The sequence below is a fragment of the Moschus berezovskii genome, chromosome 3, assembly GCF_049115385.1.
Source record: "Moschus berezovskii isolate FMDL1 chromosome 3, NW_MosBer_1.0, whole genome shotgun sequence".
In the NCBI taxonomy this organism is placed as follows: Eukaryota; Metazoa; Chordata; class Mammalia; order Artiodactyla; family Moschidae; genus Moschus; species Moschus berezovskii.
In genome coordinates, this window is record NC_142462.1 from 105884425 (window position 1) to 105912212 (window position 27788).

Genomic DNA, 27788 nt, shown 5'->3' on the forward strand with positions numbered 1-27788 from the left:
AAAAGACTTGAACAGACTCTTCACCAATGAAAATATGATACATGTATACATTCTCAGTCACTCAGATGTGTCCAACTCTTTTTCAACTCCATAGACTTTAGCCTCTAGGCTCCTCTGTCCATGGGATTTCCCAGGATAGAATACTGGAGTGGGTGGCCATTTTCTTCTCTAGGGGATCTTCCCAACCCAGGGATCAAACCTGTGTCTCCTGCATTGGCAGGTAGATTCTTTACCACTGTGCCACCTGAGAAGCCCAATACATAGATGGCAAATAAGCAAATGAAAATAAGCTTAACATCCTCAGTCATTAAGAAAAAGCAAAATAAAACTATAATAAGATATTCCTAAATATCTATGGGGCAACCTCCCCCCAAAACAAAAACACCCCCACAAAAAAACAAGCACCCCCAAAAAAACAGACAACACTTAGTGAGGATGGGAGAAAAGAACCATGACTCTCATAGTTCACTGGTGAAAATGCAAAATGCAGCCAGGCTGGTAAACAGTTTAGTAGTTTCTCATAATATACCCAGAAATCCCACTCTAGGATATTTACCCAAAAGAAAGGAAAACTTATTCTCATATAAAAACCTGTATGAGAATGTTTATAGGCACTTTTCCCAAAACCAGAATCAACCCAGATATCATTTGATAGATGAATGGATAAACTGAGGTATATCCATATCATAGGATATGACTCAGCAATAAAAAGAGCAAAAACACAAATGAATCTTAAATTATGGTGCTGAGTCAAAGAAGGCAGATACAAAAGACTACATATTGCATGATTCATTTGCACCAACTCCTAGAAATGGCAAACTATAGTGACAGAATGATAATCCGTGAGTCTAGGGGTTGGTGATGGGGGAGTGGTTTGACTATGATAGAGAGGGAAGGAATTTGGGGGATGGAGTGACTTCTGGAGACTGACATAAAGCTGGAAGAAGTGAACAAAAGTGTACAATAAGCTAATATTGCTACTTTTATTTGAAAAGTTTCGGGAAAATTAGTATCTAGAGAAAAAGAAATGTGTCTGAAGGGTATGGTGTTTAATGCCTTTGGTAAAAAAAAAAAATAGGGGAAATTCATCTTTTTAAAGCTATCTCACTGGCAGTTTTAAGATGTAGACCTGTTGAGAAACAATTTTAAGTGTTTAGTAATTTTCTCAATGAATAGGTCAGCAATCTGTTATTTGTTGCATGTCTCTTAGGGTAGCATGATCTGAATAACTAAGTCTTTACATAATAGAAAAATAAAAACCTTTAAATCTCTAGCTGAAAAAAAACGAGGATGGAAATGTCTATAGCAGGAAGAATTGATGTTTTTGAACTGTGGTGTTGGAGAAGACTCTTGAGAGTCCCTTAGACTGCAAGGAGATCAAACCAGTCAATCCTAAAGGAAATCAACCCTGAATATTCACTGGAAGGACTGATGCTGAAGCTGAAGCTCTGACACTTTGGTGCGAAGAGCCTACTAATTGTAAAAGACCCTGATGCTATGAAAGCTTGACGGCAAAAGAAGAAGGGGGCGGCAGAGGATGAGATGGTCAGATAGTATCACTGATCAATGGACATGAATTTGACAAAACTCTGGGAGAGACCAGAGGAGCCTGGCATGCTGTAGTCCATGGGGTCACAAAAAGTTGGACGTGACTTAGCAGCTGAACAACAACATACCTGGATTGCAGTTATGACTACATTACTGTATACATTAAAAAAATTTTTAAGAACTATTTATTTTGAATTAATTTTAAACATAGAGAAAAGCTGCATAACTAGCACAAATATTTCCCATATCCCCTTCGCTCAGGCTTCCCTAATATTAAAAACATACATATCCACGTTGCACCTATGAAAACCAGGAAATTAACATTGGTAAAATACAACTAACTAAACTCTAGGCCTGATCTGAGTTTCACCAGTCCTTCTACTTAATTTTCTCTTCCTTTCCAGAATCTCACATTCCATCCCGTTGTTGTAACTCTTAGTCATCTGTAATTTTAAACAATCTTTCCTTGTCTTCATGACTTGGACACTTTTCACAAATACCAGTCAATTATTTCCTAGATGTCTTTCGTTTTGGGTTGGACTGAGGCTTTTGCATAATTAGAATGAATGCATGCATTTTGGGCAAGAATGTTATAAAAGCAATATTATGTCCTTGTCAGTGCATTTTCTCAAGGAACTCATCATATTGATATGTCTTGTTACTGATGATGTTAACTTTGACTAAGGTGCTTTCTCCACTGTCAAGTTACTATTTTTCCCATTGAAGTGAATAAATATCTGGAAGAAATACATTGGGACTATACAAATATCCTGTTTCTCCTCTAACTTTTGCCCATTAATTTCTGTATCCAGTGGTGGATCTTCTCTGCAACAATGATTAGTGTAATTAAAATAATTTTCCTCTATCTACATTAAAAATTTTTATTTTGCTTTTTAATTCAAAAATATTTTAAATAATTTTAGATTCTTGAGAAGTTGCAAAGATAATACAGAAAGGTCCCATGTATCCAACACCCAGTTTCCACCAATGATTACATTGTACAAAACTGTAATAGCAAAACCAAGAAAATGACATTGCTATGAAGTGTCTATATAGTTCTATCATTTTATCACCTGTATATATTCATGTGACCACTATTGCAATCAGCTTATAAACATCACTACCATATAACTGTGCACTTTAACAGGTGATTTTACATTAATTATGCCTCAATTACACTGACAAAACATGAAGCCCCCCCCCCAATACACACACACACACAAAAAGACACTGCCAAGGTAACATTAAGCAATAAGAAACTATTAGTGTAAAAGAGTATGTCAAGGCTGTATATTGTCATCCTGCTTATTTACCTTATATGCAGAGTACATCATGAAAAATGCTGGGCTGGATGAAACACAAGCTGGAATCAAGATTGCTGGGAGAAATAACTTTAGATGTGCAGATGACACCACCCTGATGGTAGAAAGCGAAGAAGAACTAAAAGCCTCTTGATGAAAGTGAAAGAAGAGAGTGAAAAAGTTGGCTTAAAACTCAACATTCAGAAAACTAAAATCATGGCAGCTGGTCCCATCACTTCATGGCAAATAGATGGGGAAACAATGGAAACAGTGAAAGATTTTATTTTGGTGGGCTCCAAAATCACTGCAGATGGTGACTGCAGCCATGAAATTAACAGACACTTGCTCCTTGGAAGAAAAGTTATGAGCAACCTAGACAGCACATTAAAAAGCAGAGACATTACTTTGCCAACAAAGGTCCGTCTAGTCAAAGCTATGGGTTTTCCAGTAGTCATGTATGGATGTGAGAGTTGGATTATAAAGAAAGCTGAGCGCCAAAGAATTGATGCTTTTGAACTGTGGTGTTGGAGAAGATGCTTGAGAGTCCCTTGGACTGCAAGGAGATCCAATCTAAAGGAGTCTATCCTAAAGGAAATCAGACCAGAATATTCATTGGAAGGACTGATGCTGAAGCTGAAACTCCAATACTTTGGCTACCTGATGCGAAGAATGACACATTTGAAAAGACCCTGATGCTGGGAAAGATTGAAGGTGGGAGGAGAAGGGGACGACAGAGGATGAGATGGTTGGATGGCATCATCAACTCAATGGACATGAGTTTGAGAAAGCTCTGGGAATTGGTGATGGAAGGGAGGCCTGGCATGCTGCAGTCCATGGGGTTGCAAAGAGTCAGACACGACTGAGCCACTGAACTGAACTGAGCTATTAGTTCTCATCATTGTTGCTGTTTTATCAAAGAACATCTCTCTCCTGTTCTAGATGATGCTCAGGCAAAGGCCAGTCCAGGCAATAAACAGAAGACAGGTTTTTCCTGTTTTTTGTTTTTTTCCTGCACAATTTTCTGACTGTTGCTTTACCACATGAATTAGATCAAAATTAGTCATGGTTGGGACCTCCCTGGTGGTCTAGTAGTTAAAACTCCACACTCCCAACACAGGGGCACAGGTTCAATTCCTCGTCAGGGAACTAAGGTCCTGCATGCCACATGGTGAGACCAAAAAAAAAGAGTCACAGACACCTGACCCTGCTGGAGAGTTCCAAAGTTGTCTCCTACACATCTGCATGGGCTTCCATTTGCCCCTGGCGTCTCTCTCCATGGCAACCATTTTCTTTTATTTGATTGTACCAAGTGCACCCTGCTTCAGGTCTCAGCACTTGCTGTTCCCTCTGTCTAGACTGTTCTTCTCATAGATACTTGATATTCACATGTCATCTATTCAGAAAGAGCTTCCTGGGCCACCAAGCCTAAACCTGCCCCCTAATGCTAGTTCCAGCTCCACTCTGCCAGGTGACTCCTGTATAGCACTTAGCACTAGGAGAAATTATCTTGGTTGCTTATTGGATTACTTGCTCACTAGCTATCACCATCCCCTTCAGAATGTAAACTACAGAGATGCACAGGCATCACCTGTTTTGCTGTATCTTTCCTATTGCCAACTGACTATGGTCATACCCCTAGAAGACTTTCTTTCCACCTTCCTTCTCATTTCTCTCGCATTTCTTCTCTTTCTTTAACTTTCTTTATGGTCTCTCCCTATTCCAACTCGGGCTTCCCTGGTGGCTCAGACAGTAAAGAATCCACCTGCAATACAGGAGACCTAGGTTCAATTCCTAGGTAAGGAAGATCCCTTAGAGAAGGGAATGGCTGGCTACTCACTCCAATATTCTTGCCTGGAGAATTCCATGGACAGAGGAGCCTGGCAGGCTGCAGTCCATGAAGTCACAAAGAGTCTACCGAGCAACTAACATTTTCACTTTCAGTCCAACACATATCCATTTAGATAAAAATGAAGTACCTAATTACATTGGAGAAATCACTAACAACCACTTTGCAGTCTTTTCTGCAATGACTCCCTCCTCCTCAACTCTTTTTCTTGGTTCTCTGCCTGCCCTCGATGGGTGTTTGAAGGAGAGACACCCAGAAAGGAGGACTTCCACTAAATTGTCTCCAAGCTTTTTTTTTTTTTTATGAACTGATTTAAGCTAATAGGAAAGGTTTCCTAGGAAATCTGCACCATCCTCACTCGTGCCCTTTGCCCCACTTCAATCTAGTTAGCTCTGTTATTATTATTTTTGTGGAATAGCATACATCTGTGCCATTAATTCCATGTATTTCTAGGGGAGAAGGGATTGAGAAGAAGGAAAGACTGATTACTTATGAAATAAAAGACATTTCTCCTCTTTCCAGACAGCCAGGTGGATTTTTCTGAACTCATTTCTACCCTGGAAATGTGGCAGCTGCTCCTGAAATGAGTCCTCTGTGTTGGGGTGGGCTCTGTTTTTACGGCCAGTGGGTAATAGCATTTCCTGATTTATGAATTGGCACCTGGGGGGAGGTGCTGAGCCCCTGGATGGATTCATCATGGGGAGAACAGCCGCATAAATAATCCTATCACATAAAATTATGGTTCTCATTTTGATTTTTTAAAAAAATTCCTTTTGTGTAGGGGTGGGGTTTAGAAGATGTTAGTGGGAAAGCAGGAGAAGAATATGTTATCTGGCCCTCGTTTTTTCTGTACGACCAAAAATGTACAAAAGACATTCTCCAGAAATAGTGACTTGTTATAGAAGACAGTGGGCTTCCCTGGTGGCTCAGACAGTAAAGAATCTTCCTGTAATGCAGGAGACCCAGGTTCGATCCCTGGATCGGGAAGATCCCCTGGAGAAGGGAATGGCTACCCACTCCAGTGTTCTTGTCTGGAGAATCCCATGGACAAAGGAGCCTGGCGGGCTATAGTCCATGGGGTTGCAAAGAATTGGACACGACTGAGTGACTAACAGGGACACAGACAGACAACAGAAGACAGTAACCCACGTGGTTTCATTATCTGGGGAATCCTTGGAACTTGGTTTAGAGCCCATGCGAAGGTCTTGGCCTGAGATGACATGTAGAGTGTTCCAGCTCATGAGTTTTGCCTGGCCTCTGCTTGGGATACTTTTTTAAAATTGGTAATGAGAAGGTCATTTCATGGAGGTTTCCCCCTTCTTCCACAAATCAGTGTGGGGATTCATCTGAAGGTCCCAGATGCTCATTGAACATCTGCATGGTACAAATTATCCTCTGGGCCTGCAAAGGCAAACAAGCAGGAGAGTGTAGTGCAGAGTTTAGGGGTGAGAGTGACGGGAAGGAGAAGCAGGTTTGAAGTATGCACAAGATTTCTCTGGTGAGAGGTCACGGGGCATCCTGGACAGATGGCAAGATGGAAGCAGAGGCCCAGGGTGAGGACAGACACCATGTAGCTGAGCAGAAAACTGACCAATGTTGGCAGTTCACACTTTGTGAAGAAGATCCTTCTTCTCCCCCACGAACTTGGAAGCGGAGGACAAGGGTCCAGACTTCTTTTGTATCCAGCTCTCGTTTCCCCCTGAGCTTGAGATTTAACACATAGTAGGTCAGGAGAAACCACACTGTTGTCTATAAAAGGCCAGAGAGTTTATACTTCAGACACTGGAGAGGTCATATGGCCTGTCTCAAATACTCAACTTGCTGTGGTGGTAAAAGCAACCATAGATGAGATGTCCATGAATGGGTGTGACTGGGTACCAATAAAACTTTATTTACAAAAGCAGTGGCCAATCAGATTTGAACTGTTGCTTGCCAGTCCCTCTAGTAGGTCAATAACAAGTGCTTATGGAATTGACTTGAAAGGATATCATTTAATAACATGTGTTGCTCACTTTTAAGAAACATCAGCTATGATCTGACAAAGTTAAAGAGTTATTTTCTATGCAGAGAGATTTCCATGGTACTCTTAACATATAGTCTGTTATATAAGCATATTTTAAAGAAGGATCACTTACATAAACCTGTAATTCCTGAATCTTTAGTAAGCAAGATGTTGCACAAACAGCATCTCTTTCTGTGACACTGGGCTCTAGAGGGTGAAAAAAAAGGACAAAAATCTCTCTCTTCATTTTAATGGTCTAGAGGAAGAGTGCCAGGAATCTGGGAGTGAGAACCAAGGGGGTGAGAGGCAGGATTCTTTGGTGTGTGTGTGGTTTTTGGGAGGCAGTCAGCAGAGGCTAGTGAGTGGCTCTAACCAGTGTGTTTAACCATGGGGGCTTCTGTTCATTGCTCTAATTTGTTTCTTTGTTTTCATGGCAGAATAAACTCCAAATTCCAGGGGTCAACTAAGTGCCTGCCACCAGCCCATGTGTGACCAAAAAAAAAAAAAAGCTTGGTGTCATCAGTCAATGCCAAATAGTTAATAATGACCAGCCTTATTGCTAATGGCCCGAGGCAGGGGTCCTCGGGCATCAAAGGTTCTAGCAGAAAGATGTGCAGGCAGCTGCATGGGGAGGATGGAGCATTTCTGCCGGCCACTTTCAAGGGTGTATCCACCCAGGCTCAGCTCTTTAAGAAGGTAGTAATTAGTTTTACTCCCTTCGGTGCACACAGTGAATGCAGCAGAATCTGGCATTTGGAGAGCCATTAGAGTCTTGACTCACCTCAGGTTTATGTCTGTAACTGAGAAATATCAAGATTACAAGGCATTTCAGAGGTTACACTCAGTTCCCACAGAAAGAAAAGAAACTTTCAAGTATCAGGGCTCCAGGCAAGAAGACGCCACTGCAAAGAAAAGCTGATCAGGACTCACTTGGCCCTGAACCACACAGTGTCTCTTGCAAACTGCAGGTGGTGAGGACAAAAGCTAAACAGTCAGCTTCTAGATGGCATTGATGTCTTTCGCATCTTTGTATGTTTCCAGCATGGGGACCTACACAGGTTTACAGGGACACATATTTCCAGACCTGTCTGTATATTGCGGTCATCTGGACAGCGTTTCCCACCTGGGGAGTGGTGGCATGCAGTGATGCTGGGGACGGAGTGCAGGTGTGCTATTATTTTGATCCTTCCAGACCTTGGGGCAGCTGGGAAATGCCTGGAGGAGACGTGTCCTCCAGAGTCTGGTGCCCTCTGGTCATGGGGGGACCTCCAGCACCCTAGAGGGCTGTGCAAATAAATTTATTTTCCATGTGTACCTTAAGAATCCTAAAGGAGATCAGTCCTGGGTGTTCATTGGAAGGGCTAATGCTAAAGCTGAACCTCCAATACTTTGGCCACCTGATGCGAAGAGCCGATTCATTGGAAAAGACCCTGATGCTGGGAAAGACTGAAGGCAAAAGGAGAAGGGGTGCCAGAAGATGAGATGGATATATAGCGTCACCAACTCAGTTCAGTTCAGTTCAGTCACTCAGTCGTGTCCGACTCTTCGCGACCCCATGAACTGCAGCACGCTAGGCCTCCCTGTCCATCACCAACTCCTGGAGTTCACTCAAACTCATGTCCATCGAGTCGGTGATGCCATCCAACCATCTCATCCTCTGTTGTCCCCGTCTCCTCCTGCCCTCAATCTTTCCCAGCATCAGGGTCTTTTCCAATGAGTCAGCTCTTTGCATCAGGTAGCCAAAGTATTGGAGTTTCAGCTTCAACATCAGTCCTTCCAATGAACACCCAGGACTGATCTCCTTTAGAATGGACTGGTTGGATGTCCTTGAAGTCCAAGGGACTCTCAAGAGTCTTCTCCAGCACCACAGTTCAAAGCATCAATTCTTCGGCGCTCAGCCTTCTTTATAGTCCAACTCTTACATCCATACATGACCACTGGAAAAACCATAGCCTTGACTAGACGGACCTTTGTTGGCAAAGTAATGTTTCTGCTTTTTAATATGCTGTCTAGGTTGCTCACAACTTTCCTTCTAAGGAGTTAGTGTCTTTTAATTTCATGGCTGTAATCACCATCTGCAGTGATTTTGGAGCCCAGACTCAAGGGACATGAATTTGAGCAATCCATGGGAGATAGTGGAGGACAGGGAAGCCTGGCATGCTGCAGTTCATGGGGTCACAAAAGAGTTGGACATGACTTAGCGACTGAACGACAAAACTTTAATAAAATAACAGATTGGAAAGAATGGATCTGGTGCACAAATGAGAAAACAGAGACTCAGAAGTCTAGACTCACATCAAGTCAAGCTTTGATTCCAGGTCCAGTTAGCCTTACTCTGTGTCCAATGCCTGCCTACCAGCCCACAGCTGTCACACCAAACTGTTAACAAACAGTTGTTGAAGCCAAACTGTTGGAACTGAGAAATCACTTGACTAGAAACTAGTGAAGGAGCAGATGATGTCATTAGCACGGCTTGAAATGTGAGCCAGAAGTTCAAAGCTGAAGTCAACTTACCGCCAGTGTATGCAAGTCATTCTCATTCTCCCCTAGGCCAGCGTGTTCATTCCAACCAGGACTCCAGGACTCCCAGCAACTGATATGTTTTATGTTGCAACCCAGGGCACACACATACAGGCACATATATAGTCTTACAGATAGCACTTATCCTTACCATGTTTGATGGACACTGTTCTATTTGATTTTCTTCTATTCCATTTAAAAAAACGTTCTGGTCATGACCCTTTAAATTGATTCCGTGACCCATTAAATTGATTTCTCGACCCACTAATGTGTCATGACCAGCAGTTTGAAAAACACTGGCCTGACCCCATTCCAGCTCTGCCTCCCTCCCCAGAGAGTGGAATGTGGAAGGTGGATGTGGAGAAGAGTAAGATAAGAGATTGGGATAAATGGGGAGGACAGTGGGAGGAATGTCAAAAATAGGATAAAAGAGAGAATAAGGGTCGGACACGACTGAGCGACTTCACTTTCACTTTTCACTTTCCACTTTCACACATTGGAGAAGGAAATGGCAACCCACTCCAGTGTTCTTGCCTGGAGAATCCCAGGGATGGGGGAGCCTGGTGGGCTTCCGTCTATGGGGTCACACAGAGTCGGACACGACTGAAGTGACTTAGCAGCAGCAGCAGCAGCAGGGACGAAATGAGACAAAGGGGAAATGAGTGGGGACTGGAGACGTGATGAGAAAAGACTAACTCTGGACTGACTGATTTGTCTATGTAATGATTCTCACTGGGCTTCCTTGGTGGCTCAGTGGTAAAGTTTCTGCCTGCAGTGCAGAAGACACAGGAGATGTGCATTCAGTCCCAGAATAGGGAAAATCCCCTGGAAGAGGGCATGACAACCCACTCCAGTATTCTTGTCTGGAAAATCCTATGGACAGAGGAGCCCGATGGGCTGTGGTCCATGGAGCCACAAAAAGCTGGACACGACTGAAGCAACTAAGCACAAGCACACACACAATGATTCTCAAGCTCCAAGGTCATTCTGATCATTTTGATGCAAGAATTGTCCCCATCACCTTTCACAGCATAGCCGTGGTAATGCTATCTGCTTATCTGAAGATTTTCTCTGCCAGCATCCAAATTCCTTACTGTTGCTCCCACAGGGAATTTTCAATCTGATGTTCAGGGGCCCTGGCCCTAGAAAGATCTAGAAGGCATTGGGCAAATTACTGAGGAATAAAGAAACTGACCACAATGACTCCACCCACACGGATGCACCGACTCACAGAAGACTCTATGAGCTTCTGAGCTGGGTCTAAACAAACTCTTGGGAACAAAGGAGGTTTGTTTAAAAGGTAACAGGAAAGTGACTATCAGAGACGGAGATGAGAGTAATTTATGAAACAGCTGTAACTTTACACACTCCAATGACCAGTAGGTCTCTAAAGAGTTTTGATCGCATGCCCCATAGTAAAAAACAATTTTTGAGCATGTACTTACAAAGCTCATATTTTAACATCATTGCATTATTACAAAATGAGGAAATAATGAAGTGAGATAAAGATAAAACACCATCTTAATTTTTATTTTCTATTATTCATGAATGACTCAAACATTTTACTATCACCATGAAAATTATTATGAATAATGGTGAGACTGATGTGTTGGGATTGCCTTCATTACTTTTGAAAACACTTGTTTAGCACTTCGTGATATGGGGTTTTGAGGTCTAGGGTTCAGTTTATTTCAATACTTTGCTTTAATGGCTATCATAACAACAACAACAACAAAAAGACACTTCATGTATACACAGAGATGCAAAAAGTGCATTGTTGGCTATGGTGACTAAATCAAGATATATATAGATATATATATATTTCAATTTCATGAACCAATTATGTGAAGATTCTTGTTGAAATTCAGCTAGTAGATTTCCATCTTTTCTGATGTCAATCAACTGTTCTTTTAACTAATAGGAAGATGCTAAATTTTTATATTTTTTAACAAATGGGTCAAAACTCTCAGAAAGTACTTAGAAGGTTTTTAAGCAAGTAGAAGATTCTATTTTCAAGTTTCTAAAGCATTGAGATATGAGTTTTTAAAGTGTCATATTTCCTCATTATCAAATCATATAAAGGTGAAAATATTTCCAAACATCCTTTTTCTCTTCCCAAATGGTCTCTCCTTACCCTAAATGCTTTCTGAAAGTAGTTACTTTCTAAATCACTGTTAGTTCAGTTCAGTTCAGTTCAGTCACTTAGTCGTGTCTGACTCTTAACACATTGCCTTTATATTGAGGGGGCAGATGAACTGTTTAAGTTTTCAAAGTTATCAGCAAAGTGGCATAATTCTGACAGCTGCTTGTCAGAACTGAAAAGGTCAGCAAATGTAGAATATTTTGATTCTTTTAAAAGAAAAATCTTTATATCTCCATAACCAGAAAACCTCTATGTTGTACAAAATAAATCTTCATGCTCACTCTCAGCTCATTGCAAAATACTGTAGATTCTATTTAAAGGATTTTTTTAAAAACAATATTGACAGTATCAGCTGCATGTATAAATTTTCTGTCATATGTGTTAAACGGAATCAGTCAGTAAGACTGCCAGTGTCTCCCACTGGGAGAGGTAAGCCCCGCCACACACCTTCATCCCTTCTAGACACATAAATGGCTGACGTATAGACCAAGGAAGGAAAATGGCACACAGTATTCACTGTATATTAAAAGAGCAAAGCCTAATTTCCTATTTTAAATAGAAAAATAAATAGATGCTCTAATCATTTCTTCCCTTGCACCATCTGACCATTCTTAGCACCATTTAGCATCAAAGTATACTTTAAGACCACTGCAATAAAGGGGAAAAAAAAGGGTACCACATGTTGAGAGTTTGGGCTTTGGTGTTCTGGAGCAAGCATTAGTTGCTCAGTTGTGTCCAATTCTGTGATCCTATGGACTGTAGCCCACTGGGCTCCTCTGTCCATGGAATTCTCCAGGCGAGAATACCGGAGTGGGTTGCCATTCCCTTCTCCAGGGAATCTTCTTGACCCAGGGATCGAACCCTGGTCTCTTACATTGCAAGCAGATTCTTCACCATCTGAGCCACCAGGGAAGCCCCCATACTTAAATGAATTGTCTCCTCTAAATCATCGCGAATTGAGGAATAGCCCGTTATCAGCATTATTGAATTATTGAAGAAAGACTAATAAAGATCTGAGAACAATGGCTCCTACATTAGGAACCATCTGAAAAGATGCAAAGTGGAACCATCTATGAATCTCAGGTGAGAACAGTATACGTCTGAATGGTGACAGTAGGCAAGAGGCAGAACGTTAATAATTTTAATAAAATTGGTGACTTTCAGAGAACAATGAATTGAGGATGAAGGCTGGGGCTAAGTTCAGCGCTGAAGAGGGCAGAAGGAACCTAGGATGGAGGAGAGATGGTCCTGGGGGTACTTATGAGCAGAGAGAGTCCAGGGGACGGTGGAGGGCAGTGAACTGGAAGGAGAGAATCTTAGCCCCAAAGTCTAGCTGTGATTTTAAGGCTCAGATCAAAAGAACCCTCCTTTCCCAAACTCAGAAGAGTGAAGACCAAGAATCCAGTCTGTGCCTAGGAAGGAAACAGTGCAGAAGATGAGACCAGTGCCAGGCCTAGAGCCAGGCTAACAGCTTGAGAGAAACCTGGAAAAGCTGGGAAAAGATAAAAGTGAAGTCTTTCCCAGTAAAAGTTCTGCCCTGAGTGCTCTTGGTTAAGTGAATTTTGTGGTCAAAGGAGTCTGGGAGACATGACCTCCTAAATTTGCCAGCGCTCCCCTAGCTTGGAGATTTAGCACACTGATGCTCTAAGAAATGCTACCGTCAAGAAATCTGCTTACTCATTGTTGTTTAGTTATTAAGTCATGTCCAACTCTTTTGTGATGTTATGGATTGTATAGCCCACCAGGCTCCTCCGTCCACGGGATTTCCCAGGCAAGAATACTCCAAATGCATTAGACCAAAGAAGGCTTGTTTTTATTTTTTAATATCCTGCAAAACTTTGGCTCTGAGGATGAAATTTAGGGACCCATGGACTAGTTGATGTTTAAAGTGGCACCGAGGCAAGGGACATGTACGAGAACCTGTGTATGTGTCACACTTCATGTGTGTACTGCTAGTCTCCTGAGACTCCCGTGTCTTAACGAGAGTGAGTGTTTATCGCCAAGTTGTGTGGACTAAAGGAGGCTGCAGGGAAGTAGGATTTCCCTTGAGGGGTCTCTCCTCCTACCCTGAAGGACCCGCAGATGTGAGTGGTGACCCCCTTCCAGGGTGACATCTTAAGAAAGCGAGTTGTGCACAAATGGGCCACTAGTGCAGCCTCAGTGCCTTGGACCCAGGCTGGGAGCCAGAGCTGACATGGAAAGAGTAACCCATGGAAGCTGCCTTGCTTTACTCTCTGCCATTTTAGGCACCAAAAAATGGGACTCACAGGTCTCAGAGGAGACAGTGAGTGTATGAATGAAGGAAATAAAAATTTACAGGTGGAACTTATTTCAATAAAATATAGGCACCCTGCGAATAGGCCAGCAGACTGAAAATATTAATAAGAAAGAAAAAGCTAAGAGTTGTTGAGCCCTTGTTAAGTGCCAGGCCCTGCACGAAGAGTTCTATATATTATCTAATTTATTCATTGTAGCCACTCAGTCAGGGCCATCCCTGTGTTACTGCTGAGAAAAATGAAATACCCAGAGGTTAAATAATTTGCTCTAAGTCATATAGGTAGAAAGTAGCAAAGCCAAGACCGGAAACCAGGACTGGTGGCTCTGGCTCATGCTGTGGACACCCTCAAGTCACCCAGAAGGTACTAGAACGCCTTCCGCACCAGCACTGAACCCTGTCTGAGGACGATATACCTATCTTTCTATTCCATTGTTTTGCACAACTTTCTTTAAACATCCAGACCATCTCTTCCTCAACCATCATACATTCCCATGAAATGACTGCGTCGTCCCTGAGTCAGTTTCAAATTCATGTCTCCATTGTCTCCGTGTAATACTTGAAAGGCAATTACAAGACAGATCAGATATAATTCTACTATTTGTAATTTCTACTTTTATACCTATATTGTGTTTAGCAAAGTCATGTGACGCCACTAATGCCAACTAGTCCTCTCGAACAATGGCACAAATTAACACGCGTCTATTTACTTTCGAAAACTTCTCATCAATATTCACACTGAGCACACAACTCACTTAAGGATCCAGTATTTCTCTTTTTCTGCAGAACTTCAAGCACAACTCAGATCAGTTCTCACTGAACTTAACCACTTCCATTCAGACGCCATCCTTGGAGGAAGGGGAGAGGGGTGGGATTGTGGGGGGGTGGTTTCCGTCTGCACCCACCCTGGGTTAGGGGATGGGGTGCCTGAGGAGTTGAGGCTTGTCTTGGGACATATACCCTGAGCTCTGTCTCTGGATCAGAGTCCTTGTGATACCCACCTAAGCTTCAAGGAGAGTGTGCCCTTTGGGCTAATATCCACCTCCAGGACCCCAAATGCACAGGGCTTCCCAGGTAGTGCTAGTGGTAAAGAACTCACCTGCCAGTGCGGGAGACATAAGAGGTGCAGGTTTGATCCCTGTGTCAGGAAGAATCCCCTGGAGGAGGGCATGGCAATGCACTCCAGTGATTTTGCCTGGAGAACCCCATGGACAGAGGAGCCTGGTGGGCTGCAGTCCACGGGGTCACAAAGAGCTGGACATGACTGAAGCGACTTAGCACACACGCTGTGGTTCTAGGACAACCCCAGCAGTTGGACCCCTTTTTTTCAACACCCTGTAGGCTGGAGTTTGCACCCATCTCACTGCCACAGAGCTTCCAGAACATACTCTGCTCTGCTCTTCTCTATTCTGCACAGAGCCTGGCCCTGCACTGGGCATACAGCAGGCACTCAATAAGCACACATGGGGGCATACCTGAAAGGTGGCAGAGATGCAGCCTGTGGCCCTGTCTGCCCATGCAGTGGAGTCTCCGGACGTGCTGCTGAGTGGGGTGTTACAGGTCGTTGCCTTTACGACAGCACTTCAAGTGCCCTGAAATAACGGGGCCCTGGCACCAAGCGGAGAGAGGATCTGATTGTCAGGCCAAGTGTTGGAGACAGATGCTGAGCGGAGCTCAGGATCAGAGGGCTGCCAGGCGCTCCCCTAATTGCCGGGCCCTCAGGTTTCCCGTCTTTACTCCCACTCCGCCCCCTCCCCGCCCACACCTGCCCTCCCTTTAGTACTAGCTCTTCTTTAGTTTGGGGCACAGAGCAGGAGAACAAGCCATTTTCCTGTCTGCCCTGGAGGTCCTGACAGGTGAGGAGCCAGAATCTATTCAGATGCCCAGTCTGTGATGACCTCAAGTTCTGTGGCGCTGGACTCAAACTAAATGCCTTCCCTGGGGCTTCCAGGTGTCTCTCATGGTAAAGAACCCGCCTGCCAGTGCACGAGACATAAGAGGTGAGGATTCAATCCCGGAGTCGGAAACAGCCACCCACTCCAGTATTCTTGCCTGGAGAATCCCACGGACAGAGGAGCCTGGCCGGCTACAGTCCATGGGGTCACAAAGAGTCATGTACAGCTGAAGTGACTTAGCATGCATGTACAAGCAGAAGCAGTTATGAAGATAACCCTGCCAAGCCCTTTGAAGGGATGCAGTTCTGTCTGATTGGGATGGGAGACCCCAGGCCCCCAGCCCTCAGTCTCCTGGTGCGAACAGATGTGAAGAGGGGGTGCTCAGGCTTTTCTGGGGGATTCTAAAAGGGATTGGGGGGTGCCCGGGAATTTTGGGGGGGTGCTGGTGGCTGAAGGTGAACTAGCTTTTAACCACCAAAGGTTAAGTGGTTCGTCTGGGTGTTCCTAAGAGTTTTAGTAATAATAGTAATGACAATAGTGACACCGCCCACGCCCGACACTTTACGTGTATTACCTTTAGTCCTAAAAGCCCTGAAAGCTGGTTATTATCATTTGTGCTTTCTGCATGAAGACACTGAAGTGCAAACTTTGCTTGAGTGACTTGCTCCGGGGAGCAGAGCAGATGAGCTCTGAGGGTCAGGATGAAGCCCCATCTACATGGCCTATTCCTTATCGTCCCAGCGTCTCCATGCCGCACACATTTCTGCTGCGTCACCCCCATGATCATCTAACAGATGCCAGGCCACTGTCATTCTTTTCCTCTCACGGAGGCTGCTGAATTTGACCCTATTCAGATGTTAGAGGGTTTTACACTTTCTGTGAGTGTCCCCCTCAGATGCAAGTCTGTTGGTAAAGGTGTGTGGGGTTAAGGTGCTTTGCGGCCCACTCCCCTTATGGGGTGTCCTGACTGTGTCTAGAGCTCTGTGTACCCCCAGGATGTTCTAGAATAGAAGGGGGCTCTTGTCCCAGTGTGCATTGGACTAGGAGAATAAACCAAGGGCCCTTCTTCACGGGGCAGTGGGGTGGTTTTGAGTTCTTTTATTTTTATTTGTTTATTTATTTGGCTGTACTGGATCTTAGTTGCAGCATGTGACATCTTTAGTTATGGTGTGTGGGATCTAGTTCCCTGACCAGGGATTGAATCCAAGGCTCTTGCATTGGGAGCGCAAAGTCTTAGCCACTGGACCACCAGAGAAGTCCTGGTTCTGAGTTCTTACCATTACCTGCAGTGTCCCAATCAGCTCACCCCACCCCAGCAAGCCTTTTCGATTTCAAAAGCTTGTTTTGGTGGCCAAGGATTGGGATACAGAACTGTCCTGCTGGGAAGACTAGGAGATGAAGAGGACTCTCGCCCCCTTAGAGAGTTTCACGGTCCTCATTGGAAGCGGGGCTTGGAGCAGACCTTGCAGTAGGAGCTGAGCTGCGTTCTAACTTGGCTCCTCTGCCAACCTGCTGTGTGACTTCAGTCTGCTCATGAATCATAGAGGGAAAGGCAGCAGGAGAGAGCTGGACCTGAGAAGCCTTGAGGGCTCTTCCACTCCTAAGGTTTTAAGGCGCTATGGAGAATTCAGCTACCAGCACTGGAGTGTCGAACCTGGAACAGGAAGTCATCTCCCCTGCCCAGGTCCCTCCCAGGAAGTGGTTCTGCCATGTTTCCAAACTTAATTAATCGATTGATTTGGGGCTGATTTGGGGTTTTCGTTGGTGTGTGCAAGCTTTCTCTAGTTGCCGTGAGTTGCGGCTACTCGCCAGTTGCAGTGCATGGGCTTGTCATCGTGAAGGCTTCTCTTACGGCTGAACACGGGCTCTAGGGCAGGTGGGCTTCAGTAGCTGGGGTGCACGGGCTGTTTTCCCATGGCATGTGGGATCTTCCTGGACCAGGGATTGAACCCGTATCTTCTGCATTAGCAGGAGAACTCTTAACCACTGGACCACCAGGGAAGTCCAGGTTCTGCCTTTATTAGAAGGAAGTGAGAAGTGGAACATCTCAGTCATGCTGCCCAGGATCCTTTGGGAACAGCTCCAGACAAGTGGGGAGGCTTCCACCTGAGTGAAATTCGGGGAAACAGGGCAACAGCTCTTCCCTTTTTGCAAATGCCTGCGGTGACTCACGGGCTGTCGCTTGCTCTCAGGTCTGCACTTCAAGCTCCCTCTCCCAGGAGCTATTGGGAACAGTCCTGTCTGGGTGCCAGGAGCAAATGTCCAAATGGCCTTGTCAGAGTGTCAGCCATCCAAATGCAAACTGGAGCAGACAGCTCGGCCCTGCGGGGGCGGGAGGAATGACACATGCCTGGGGACCCAGCATCAAGGGAGGGAAATCATTCTTACAGGAGCCATCACCTGGGACCCCAGGACTGCACTTGTATGAGACCAAGGTCCATGGACCTCTGAGCTTGTCAGACTTCATGCTGGCTAGTCTCAGAACATCCTGGGAGGCAGGTGGGGGCAGGGAGGGAAACTGAGGCACAGAGGGGCAATAATGATCTGCTTATCACACAGAGGGTCCTCAGCAGAAGCACCACCCAGAGACGGTGCAAGTTCCAAGGGCCGTGAGCCTGTCTTGGACCCCAGTATCACCTTCCCCTGAACTGAGCTTCCTCCTGAAATTCACAGCATGGTACAAATCATTTACAAAGCATCCTTTCCCCAAACACCTCTCTCCCACCGTGCATTCTTCACCATCTCTCCGTTTCACAATCCCAGGCAAAGAGCTTGAACAGAAATACAGAAAACACAGAAGGGGACAGGGGTCCTCCACAGACCCCTTCATTTTGATGTCTTTGCTCTCTCGGAAGCCTTCTCTGATCACTGTGCTTTTTAAATTTCAAGACTTTCACCCTGACCAGTCCTCCCGAATTCCCTTACCCTGCTCCATGACATGTATTACCTGATAATCCACTATAGGACTTTTTAGCAGGTTGATTCTTCTTGTTTCCTCTTGCTGAAACCACAAGCTATAAAGTCAAGGATATTTATGCTTCTTCACTTTTGAATCCCCAGTGCTTGAGCTCGTGTTCAGCACATAGTAGTTGCCTAATTGAGTGAATCTGTTGCATGAACCAATGAATCAGGCCTGGGTGATTCATCACAAAGCAAGATGGCCTTCGCCGCTTCCCTACCGGATTATGATGGAGCCGAGTGGACCAGATTATGATGGGCCCCTGCCTGGCCCTGCTTTCCTAGGTAACTCCGACCACAGGTGGACCCACCTCCTCAGCCCCTGAAGGCATCTGTATCCTGGCTCACAGCTAGGGCTAGAGTGCCACTGGCTTATGAGAGGGACAGGCTGTGATGTCCCCAGACACCTGAAGCTGACCCGCTGTCAACAGGAGTCAGCAAAACAAAGAGCTCCATGAGAGACTGCTTTGGCCCAAACACAACTGAAAGTGTATCTCATGAGCAGGAACATGTGTTCAAGGCCCCCGGCTCTCAGGCAGGGAAGAGGTGGAGTGTGGCTGGCAGGGATGCTGAAATTTATGGAGAAATCTGCCACTTGCTCTGAGGCTATCAAAGAAGACACTTTCCTGGTGGGGCGTAATAGCTGCTTCTCCTCCCAGTAGGGGGTCGCTCCAGGGTACCTGAGGACAGCCACCAGCTCTGCCACCTCGTCTCTTCGTGTGTCTGCCTCACTGACACTTCTTCTCACTTCCCTCCCATCAGTTTGGCAGGTTTTTATCGCACTGGTTTCAGTGTATATAGACGTTCCCTGGGGAGTACAGCAGTTGCAGTAAATATACCATATACATTCACACAGACTGATGGACACACGTAGAGTCAGACACAGGGGAAGGTGTGTGTATGCACACACACACATGCACACACACACACACCCTAGGGAGATACCCAGAGTCATGCAGAAGAAAGGAAAGAGACAGAAACATAATATAGCACAGGCAGACCTTGACAAAATGACACTGATACCTAGCAGGGTGCACTAAGCCACTCCCAAAAAAAGTGTACATGGAAGGCAGCCCTTGCTGGACAAGAAATAAAGGGGAACTCATCCATCCATAACAACAGAAATATCTGGCTATGGAATTATTCAGCTTGCAAATAATTGTAATAGTAGCTCCATTACTCTCATCACTCGGGAAATTCCAAAGATTGTGGTAATTCTGTACCTTAAATAGGGTGGAGACCAAGTATGTTTTTCTTATTTTAAATCACAATATCACAATTAGGAATATTACGTATGAGCACATGAGATGTATTATATTATTATTTAAGAGACAAAGTAGACTATTTACATTTAACCAGCAAGTTTATATAAGGGAAAACACAAAGAAAAAAATAGTTCAGAACAAGGTGAAAGTCATGGCAGTGATAAACAGGGGACTGAAGTTTGGGGGGGGCGGTGTTTCCTTTATCCAAAGTGTAGTCTTTTTATTAATTATCTAGGTTCAAACTTAAGAATTAAGATAAGCAATAAATTGTATCAGTCCTCCTCTTTTTTAACTCTGGCTCAGTGAAGACACTGGGGATTCATTCATTCATCAGAATAACTATAAAGGGTTTAAAGTCAAGGTTTAGACGGATGAAGAAGACAAAGAACTGTTCTCCATCTGCTGACAGTCTGGTAGGAGGGAAAAATCAAAGCCATCACGCTGAGCTATGTTCCTTCTATGCCTATTTTCTGGAAGTTCTTTTTTTTTTTTAATCATAAATGGATATTGAATTTTGTCCAGAACATTCTCTGCATCTATTGAGATGATCACATGGCTTTAGCTTTCAATTCGTTAAAGTAATCATCCTTCAATTAAAAATAGATAAATAAGAAAGTCATCACGACTCAGAGAAGATCTACGATACAGGTGTAAACCCCGGGTCAGGAACAGCTCAGTGGAGAATGTGGCAAAAGAGCTAAGCTTTAAGGGACAATAAAATATTAGCCAGATGAGAAACTGAAGCACATTTTAGGTAGAGCCGACATCAGTGTCATCAGCCCATACCCTTAGCCTGTAGTCCTGGCCTGCAAAGTGTTCTAATCCTTCATGATTCACTCACTTGATGCCCTGGGGCCTGCTATATCTCCAGATGTATTTACCAGGCTGCTCATGTCCCGTCAGAGCTGCAGGTTGTGGGTTCTTGATTTGCTCTCCGCACATGGGAGAAGGAAATGGCAACCCACTCCAGTGTTCTTGCCTGGAGAATCCCAGGGATGGGGGAGCCCTCTATGGGGTCACACAGAGTCGGACACGACTGACGTGACTTAGCAGCAGCAGGAGCAGCAGCAGCAGCAGCAGCAGCAGCAGCAGCAGGACTAGATCCCTGCTCAGGGGCCTAACTTGACCTTGACCTTGACCTGTGCTCCACCCTTCACAGATGACCCAGAATCTTGATGTCCGACTCTACATACAGCCAGTTTCACACACTCCTGGTGCAATGTCGTAAGAATAAGAGCCTCTACTTATCGAGTCCCTACTCTGTGCCAAGCTTGATTCATGCTGATTACATGTATTACATCATTTGATGCATGGAACCACAGTACTGGATTTTATCATTACCTCCATGTGCCAGCTGAGAACAAGGAAGCTTACAAAGCTTAACAGCTCCTGAGATCACAGCTAGCAATTGGCAGGACCACGGTTTATGATCAGATATCCTGACAACAAGGCCTGGTTACTTACCTGTCTTGCTACCTTACCACTCCCACCGAGAAGCTGAAACCCCAGTAGATTGTTGGCCCAGATATCAGGGCCTTGGAGCTGTGATTTGGGTGGCAGCCACCTCTTCTCTGTGAGAAGCATGGCCATGATGGATGAAGGCATTGACTCCATCTACTCCTGCCTTCTTCCCAAAGTGCCCATAATCCAGCACTCCCAGCAGGCCTTGCGGGTCAAGCCTGAATGGGTGCTGACCTCTAACTGTGTCCTCAGGGAAGTAGGACAGCTGAGGTCAAGAAACTCAAATCCCAAGGCACCTATCAGAGGGGGCTCCACACAGCTTTTGTATTTTCTTCTTTGGAAGTCTTTAAGTGTCAGGTTCAGAAACCCTGGCTTTCAGGTCATGTAAGAAATCCTGAAGCATTCAACACCTGTAGAGGTCTTGGGTCTTCTCTGAAGAATTTATTCCACAGAGGAAAGCTACTTCCTCTCAGCATCCAGGGCCTTGGAGGTATGCAGGGAGGGAGAGGGTAGGCCCCACCAGAAGGGAATAAGGGATGAAAGCAAAGGAGCAGCTTCATACAGGTCCTGACTCCTGGGATAAAAGGCTCCCCTCTCAGCCCCACCCCAGGCCATACCCCGGCCATGGCAGCCTCAACCAGGACACCACAATGAGTCCCAGCGAGGCTGAATGGGGGGGGTCCCACACCCCGAGAAGATGTCATCAAGCTCTGGGGGAGAGGGTGGAGCTGCTGTGGGCTCCCAAGGCATAATGCACAAGCCCTGTGGGTGGCATAATGTGGTATTTATCTCCCCCACTATGCAGAGAGGGAACAATCCAGACTCTGTCAGCAAGGTCCTCTGGGGAGTCCAGACCTCGCTAATGAAGATGAATAAGATGAGGAATCTGCCTTGGCTGCTCAGAGCTCATGTATACATATTCATGGGTGAATGGGTCTCTCTCAGGATGACCCATCCTCCAGAGAGGCAATGGAGGTATGGCAATGCAAAGCCACGCTTGGGGTGGGGCGTTTCTTGCAGGGTGGAACACTCTGTGAATTAGGGCACCACAGGACATACCCTTAAATGGACCAGATTTCCAAAGCAAAATTGATTCCTCTGCCTGCTGCAAACTTATGAGTCCTGATCTAAGCTCAGGGACCCCTGAAGAACTGAGTTCTCAGCTGAGATCCAGAAGTAACTCCAGCTTTGCCATTTCCTACTCCACCTCAGCTAATAGCCATCCCCACACCGTATTTGTTCTGCTTGGCATGGCCACATGGAATTTGCTGGAGGTTCCATGTTAGAGTTCTTGCTGCTGTTGTTCAATCACCCGGTCATGTCTGACTCTTTGTGACCCCATGGACTGCAGCATGCCAGGCCTCCCTGTCCCTCACCGTCTCCCAGAGTTTGCCCAAGTTCATGTCTATTGCATCAGTGATGCCATGCATCTTATCACACAAAGGCTCAGGACACATGCCACAGCATCTCATTTCACACACATAGACCTTCTTTTCAGAATCTCTATCTATCTGACTCTTTCACGATCTTCCCACAACGATTTTTTGGGGGTGACAAATCCTTGCACACCATAGAACTCCGAGAGTCCATGAGGGTGACCTTGGCAGGAGATTATAGTGTGTAGGAAAATCTAGACCAGAAACTTGAGCATCCATACCACGTTTCTTCAGAAGAGGGCAAGTGTTGGCCCTGCCTCTATACACACCATCACTCTGAAGTCAGTGGATTTGTCTTTGACTCACGGATATTTTGATAGTTGAACGATTTCATTCCATTTCAGGTGCGCTCAGCCTCCGTCCCCAGGCAGCAGAACAGAAAGGATACACACTGAGCCCAATAAATCAAACCCCCTCTCTGCAGCCAGCCTCCTGTAGGTTTCCACGGAGCCACAGGCTAGTCTTTAGCGGCAAGATGAATGTCTGGCAGAGCGCAGAGAGCCTTACCTGCCTTTCTGACATGACGTAGAGCTGCTCGCGGTCCTTGGAGAAGGCCATGTCCCGGAGCACGGGGCCGGGCTCCACCACCTGCACCGTCTCATACTGCAGGGCATTGCCCCTGGGCCCATCTACCCGGATCTGTGGACGAGAGGAAGAAGAGAGTTCACATGTGAGTTCAGATCCTGAGCCGCCCGCAGTCCAGCCTCAGCCAGGAGCTTCCCTCCCCATGGGCAAGGGAGGGGTGGTGAGCCCAGTGAAGTGAAGTGAAGTGAAATTCCCTCAGTCGTGTAGGACTCTTTGTGATCCCATGGACTCATCCCTGGAATTCTCCAGGCCAGAATACTGGAATGGGTAGCCTTTCCCTTCTTCCCAACCTGGATGGATGGATGGAACCAGGTCTCCCGCATTGCAGGGATTCTTTACCAACTGAACTCTCAGGAAAGACAAAAGGTCAGGAGCAGTGCACACCCACCAGGGGCCTCTTGGCGGGAAATGGCCAAAGAAGGGGTGGGGATAGTGGAGAGGGGGCAGGGAGGCCAAACCAGGTTGCACTCAGAACCTAGTGTTCTTCTCTCTGGCTCACTATGCCTTAGGCTCACAACTTTGACACCTTGCTTGTGTATCTTTGGACAAGAGGGTGGGGAAGAGGAATCTGAGGATAAGGCAAACAGGGGAAAACTGATGCTGCTTCGGATCAGAGCATCATCCTACAACAGAAAGGCAGTATTGTTAGCCACATTTGTTAGCAGAACAAATTTGGATGTAAAGATATGGGCTGATTCTTTGAAACTGGCAGCCGGATCACTGCTGCCCTTTGAGGAGAATCCAGAACCCCAGAAGAGTCACACCAGGTGGACTTGTTCTGTCTATGAACCCACTGGCTTATGCTTCAGATTCTAGAATAGATGTAGGGTCCCCAAATCCCTTAGAGTTTCTATTTATGTCCCCAGTGAGGGTATGTGGGCATTCCAGGAAAATGTATTTTGGGCGTGAGTCATTCTCGGTCTTCCAAGAACACTTGACAGACTAGGTCGTCTCTGGGCTATCTAACAGTCCTTCCTAGAACTGCTGGAACAATGTGAAGACCCTGAGGAAAGACTTTTGTCCACATTCCCCAAGGCTGAGGACAAGTCTAGAAAAGATAGGACTTTCCCAATGTCACCCATCCCCTGATTCAGTGTGCTGGCCCAGGTCTTCAGGGTCATCACCAGTCTGGGCTCATAGATTTGCCATGACTATTGATGAGCACTAACATTTCCATCCACATAAGTTGGGATCAAACATTACCATCCACGTAAGAACGTAGGAAGGTGAGGAGAATGCCAGAGGTAGATAAGGAGAAGCAATACCTAGGAGATCACCAGACTTGATTAGATGCCATTTGTACGAGTCTCTATAAGATAATGCAGTGTAATTTTAGAAATTTCAATAACAAAACTAAAGAAATAAATCATATTCCAAATATTCCCATTATATATTCATTTTTAATTTTAATAGGTAATTCTTAACCTTTTAGGAGCTCAAGGAGACTGGCAGAGCTTATTCAGAGGAATTAAGTTACAGAAAGGACACCATATTAATGCCATCTGATAACATCAATTCATCCAAAAGTCTGCTGTCTCTTATTTCTGTTGAATTCACTGAACTCTGACACCAGGGTGGTGTATGACATATATATTTGATTTGGGGTTTGTGCTAGCTTTTTGCTTGCCTTACTCTTAAGCACAATTTTTCAGCTCTTCCTAGACATCAGGTAACTGGGAGATTATTTTATACATGATTCCTTATTGATATAATCTTCTCAAGAGCTTTTTTGTCCTGGCTTGCAAGGCCCCTCCAGGATCCATTCCAACCTTTCTCACCTTTTAGGTGGGACTGGACCCACCCCCTGCTTCCTGGGCTGGTCTTCGATGGGCAGAAACAAATCAGTTTAATCTCACTCTCTGGCCACAGCGATGGAGAGAAAGCAGACCCAAACCATTCAACACTTGAAATTAGACTGAAGCAAGGACTATGTCTTGTGACAGGGGAAGAAAGCATCTCCCCTCACTCTTGATAAGATCAAAGAAACAGGTAGCTCCCAGAACTATTGGCAACCCTCTTGTTATAAGAAGATGGTGGGGGGCTGGAGCTTGGGAAGGTCAGGGACAGAGATGAAAAGCATTGGTATTTGGTGGTGTCCCTGGGCCACTGAATCAAAATAGCCCCGAAGGCTATCACGTGTCCCGGCCTATCTAGCTACTCAGGACATTTCCTTATTATTAAAGTAACAGAAAGGTTTTCTGCAATATCTAATGATATGTTCTGAGAGAATAGATGGGGAAAATGGGACACAGTACATGAAATAACTTCCTGAGCTATCAAATCTGACAAATGAATGAGGATCCAGTCTGACCCAGGAATCTGTATTTTTTCTACCACTCCAGTTACATGAGGGACACTGTTCCTTGATGAGGTTCACATTTACTTTCTGGGGGTACCACCAAAGGCAAGGGCCTCCGGTATATACAAATTCCAGAGGCTTTCACCAGTCATTCCCAATTCTGAAGCTGAAACACTTGTGCTTGACAAATATTTATTTTTAAAATGAAGAAATGAATGAAGTTCAAACTCTTCTTTGGAGATTCCCATTAAGCTCAGGAAAACAACAACAATAGTGAAAAAACAAAAAAACTGGTGAAGGAATTAAGAATAAGACATGCTTAGCCGTTAAAATCCAAATGCCTGGGAATTCAGTAGCCCTCCTTCTTCTGTCCCCACCCCCAAGCCACCAAATGTCCACCCTGAGCAGGTCTTTCCTTAATCTGAATGAAATGGGAGCTCATGCAAAACCAATTGGGATTACCACCCAAGTCTGACCGCGCGGTGATGGCCTTGGCCTCCAGCCCAGCCAGGCTGCCTCCCCAGCTGTGAATCACCCTTGGAGCAGCAGCACATGAGTGATCCTGTGCAGCCTGGCTGGTCTCCAGCCCCTTAAGGCTGCCAGCAGGAGCAGGCACCCCTCAGGGATGCTGGCAGAAAGGAGTCCCCTCCAGTGCCCTGTGTTGTGATCCCCGAGGGAAATTGGATTCAGTGCCTAAGTGACTGTCTTTATCATTTGGCTCCACCTTCCCTGCTCTTTAGGATGAGGTGATGGGCTGGATGTGGACATTAGAAGAAACTAGAATAACTGGGCAGGGACAGAGGGGTGGGCCAGGGAGCACTAATGGTGCTAGTTTTTCCAGGCCTGGAGAGGCAAGGCATGGGGCAATGGGCCCCACCCTTGCCCACTCCTCCAGGGCAGGAAATCACCCCACCCAATCCATACTACTTGTTTCAGGAAACAGACAGGGAAGCACCCATTCAACCCATCTGCTGAAAGAGTCTCACACAAGACATGGATACAAGGAGTTTGTGATGGGACATGCTGAATGATGGACAGCCATCAAATTTAGGTAGGCTGGACTAGCTGCTGGCTCTTGGGCAACAAGAACTGCTAGCAACTTAGTGGCTGCTATGTGTCAGGCATGATGGAAGGCATTCTACATGTATTTATCTTCTCATTTAAACCTCATGACTCCATGAAGCCTTAATATTATTCCATTTACAGGAATAATAAGGCACAGAGAGGTTTTAATACCTTGTTCATGGTCACACGTCTAGTGATCAGCGTGGTCTGGACCCCTACTGAAGTCTGACCAATTCCAGAGTCCATTCTTTAATGTACTTACATAGTATACCAACACAAGTTGAGCCAGGTCCTACTGGGTCTATAAACTTGCATCTCTTCTAAGCGTGAAAGTAGTTAATGGTAAACAAGCATCACCCCAGGAGTGCTGGAGGAACCATGTCTATCTTCCGCAGTCCTTTTGGGAAAGAATCATGCATATGAATGAAAAAGATGCTGTTGTAAATTTTCAAAATAACGATCCCTTATATTTTTGTTTTATACCTTGCTGAGAATGTTATTCTTAAATAACACTGTCTCATCTGATGGCTGTAAAATTTTTATGATGTTGACTGCCAGCATAATCATTCTCATTTTACCAATGAAAAAACTGAGATGGGGGCTGTTTTGGGCCTCTTCTAAAATTCAGTGATAAACCAATGACAGTCAGGACTAGAACCCAGGTCTCCTGATTCCTAGCTCAGAACTTGCAGTTGAGCTATTTATATTTTCCCTGAGCCTTTGACAAGGTTCCACATGAAAAGGTTTTAAAAATAATGAGTCTCCATGGGACTTTGGGCAGTTTGGCCATGGAGAGAGAACCAACTTAGAGATAGAAAAAGACACATTTCTGTGTGGAGAAGTGGGAACTGGGGGACTCGCCAAGCAGTAGTGTTATGACTGGTCCTATTTACTGTTTTTTATAAATGGTCTGGAGCAGGGAACAGGAACATTCACAGCTGATCCTAAGCTCTTTGGAATAGCCAGAAGGCCCATGATGGAAATGAGCTGCAGAAAGATGGTGCGTCCTCTGTGGGAACTGAGGGTGGGGGAGGAGCTACAACTGAGCAAATAGACCTGGGATGTCAAGTCTCACAGTGGCAGGGATCATGCTTGGTGTATCCAATGCTTCAGCCCCAATGCCTAGCACAGGACCCAAGGCACGATTGGTGCTCAGTAAGTAGTTACTGACAGATGTGGTGAGAGTATG

General features: G+C 45.2%; 1 protein-coding gene across 1 annotated transcript in view; it reads right to left on the bottom strand.

Moving 5' to 3' along the window:
- PLXNA4 (plexin A4) overlaps positions 1–27788 on the bottom strand; it is a 492275-nt gene that overhangs the window by 146111 nt on the left and 318376 nt on the right. Inside the window, exon 4 of the mRNA XM_055421287.2 lies at positions 23158–23289. Coding sequence (XP_055277262.2) covers positions 23158–23289 — 132 coding nt within the window. The remainder of the gene's footprint in view (positions 1–23157; positions 23290–27788) is intronic.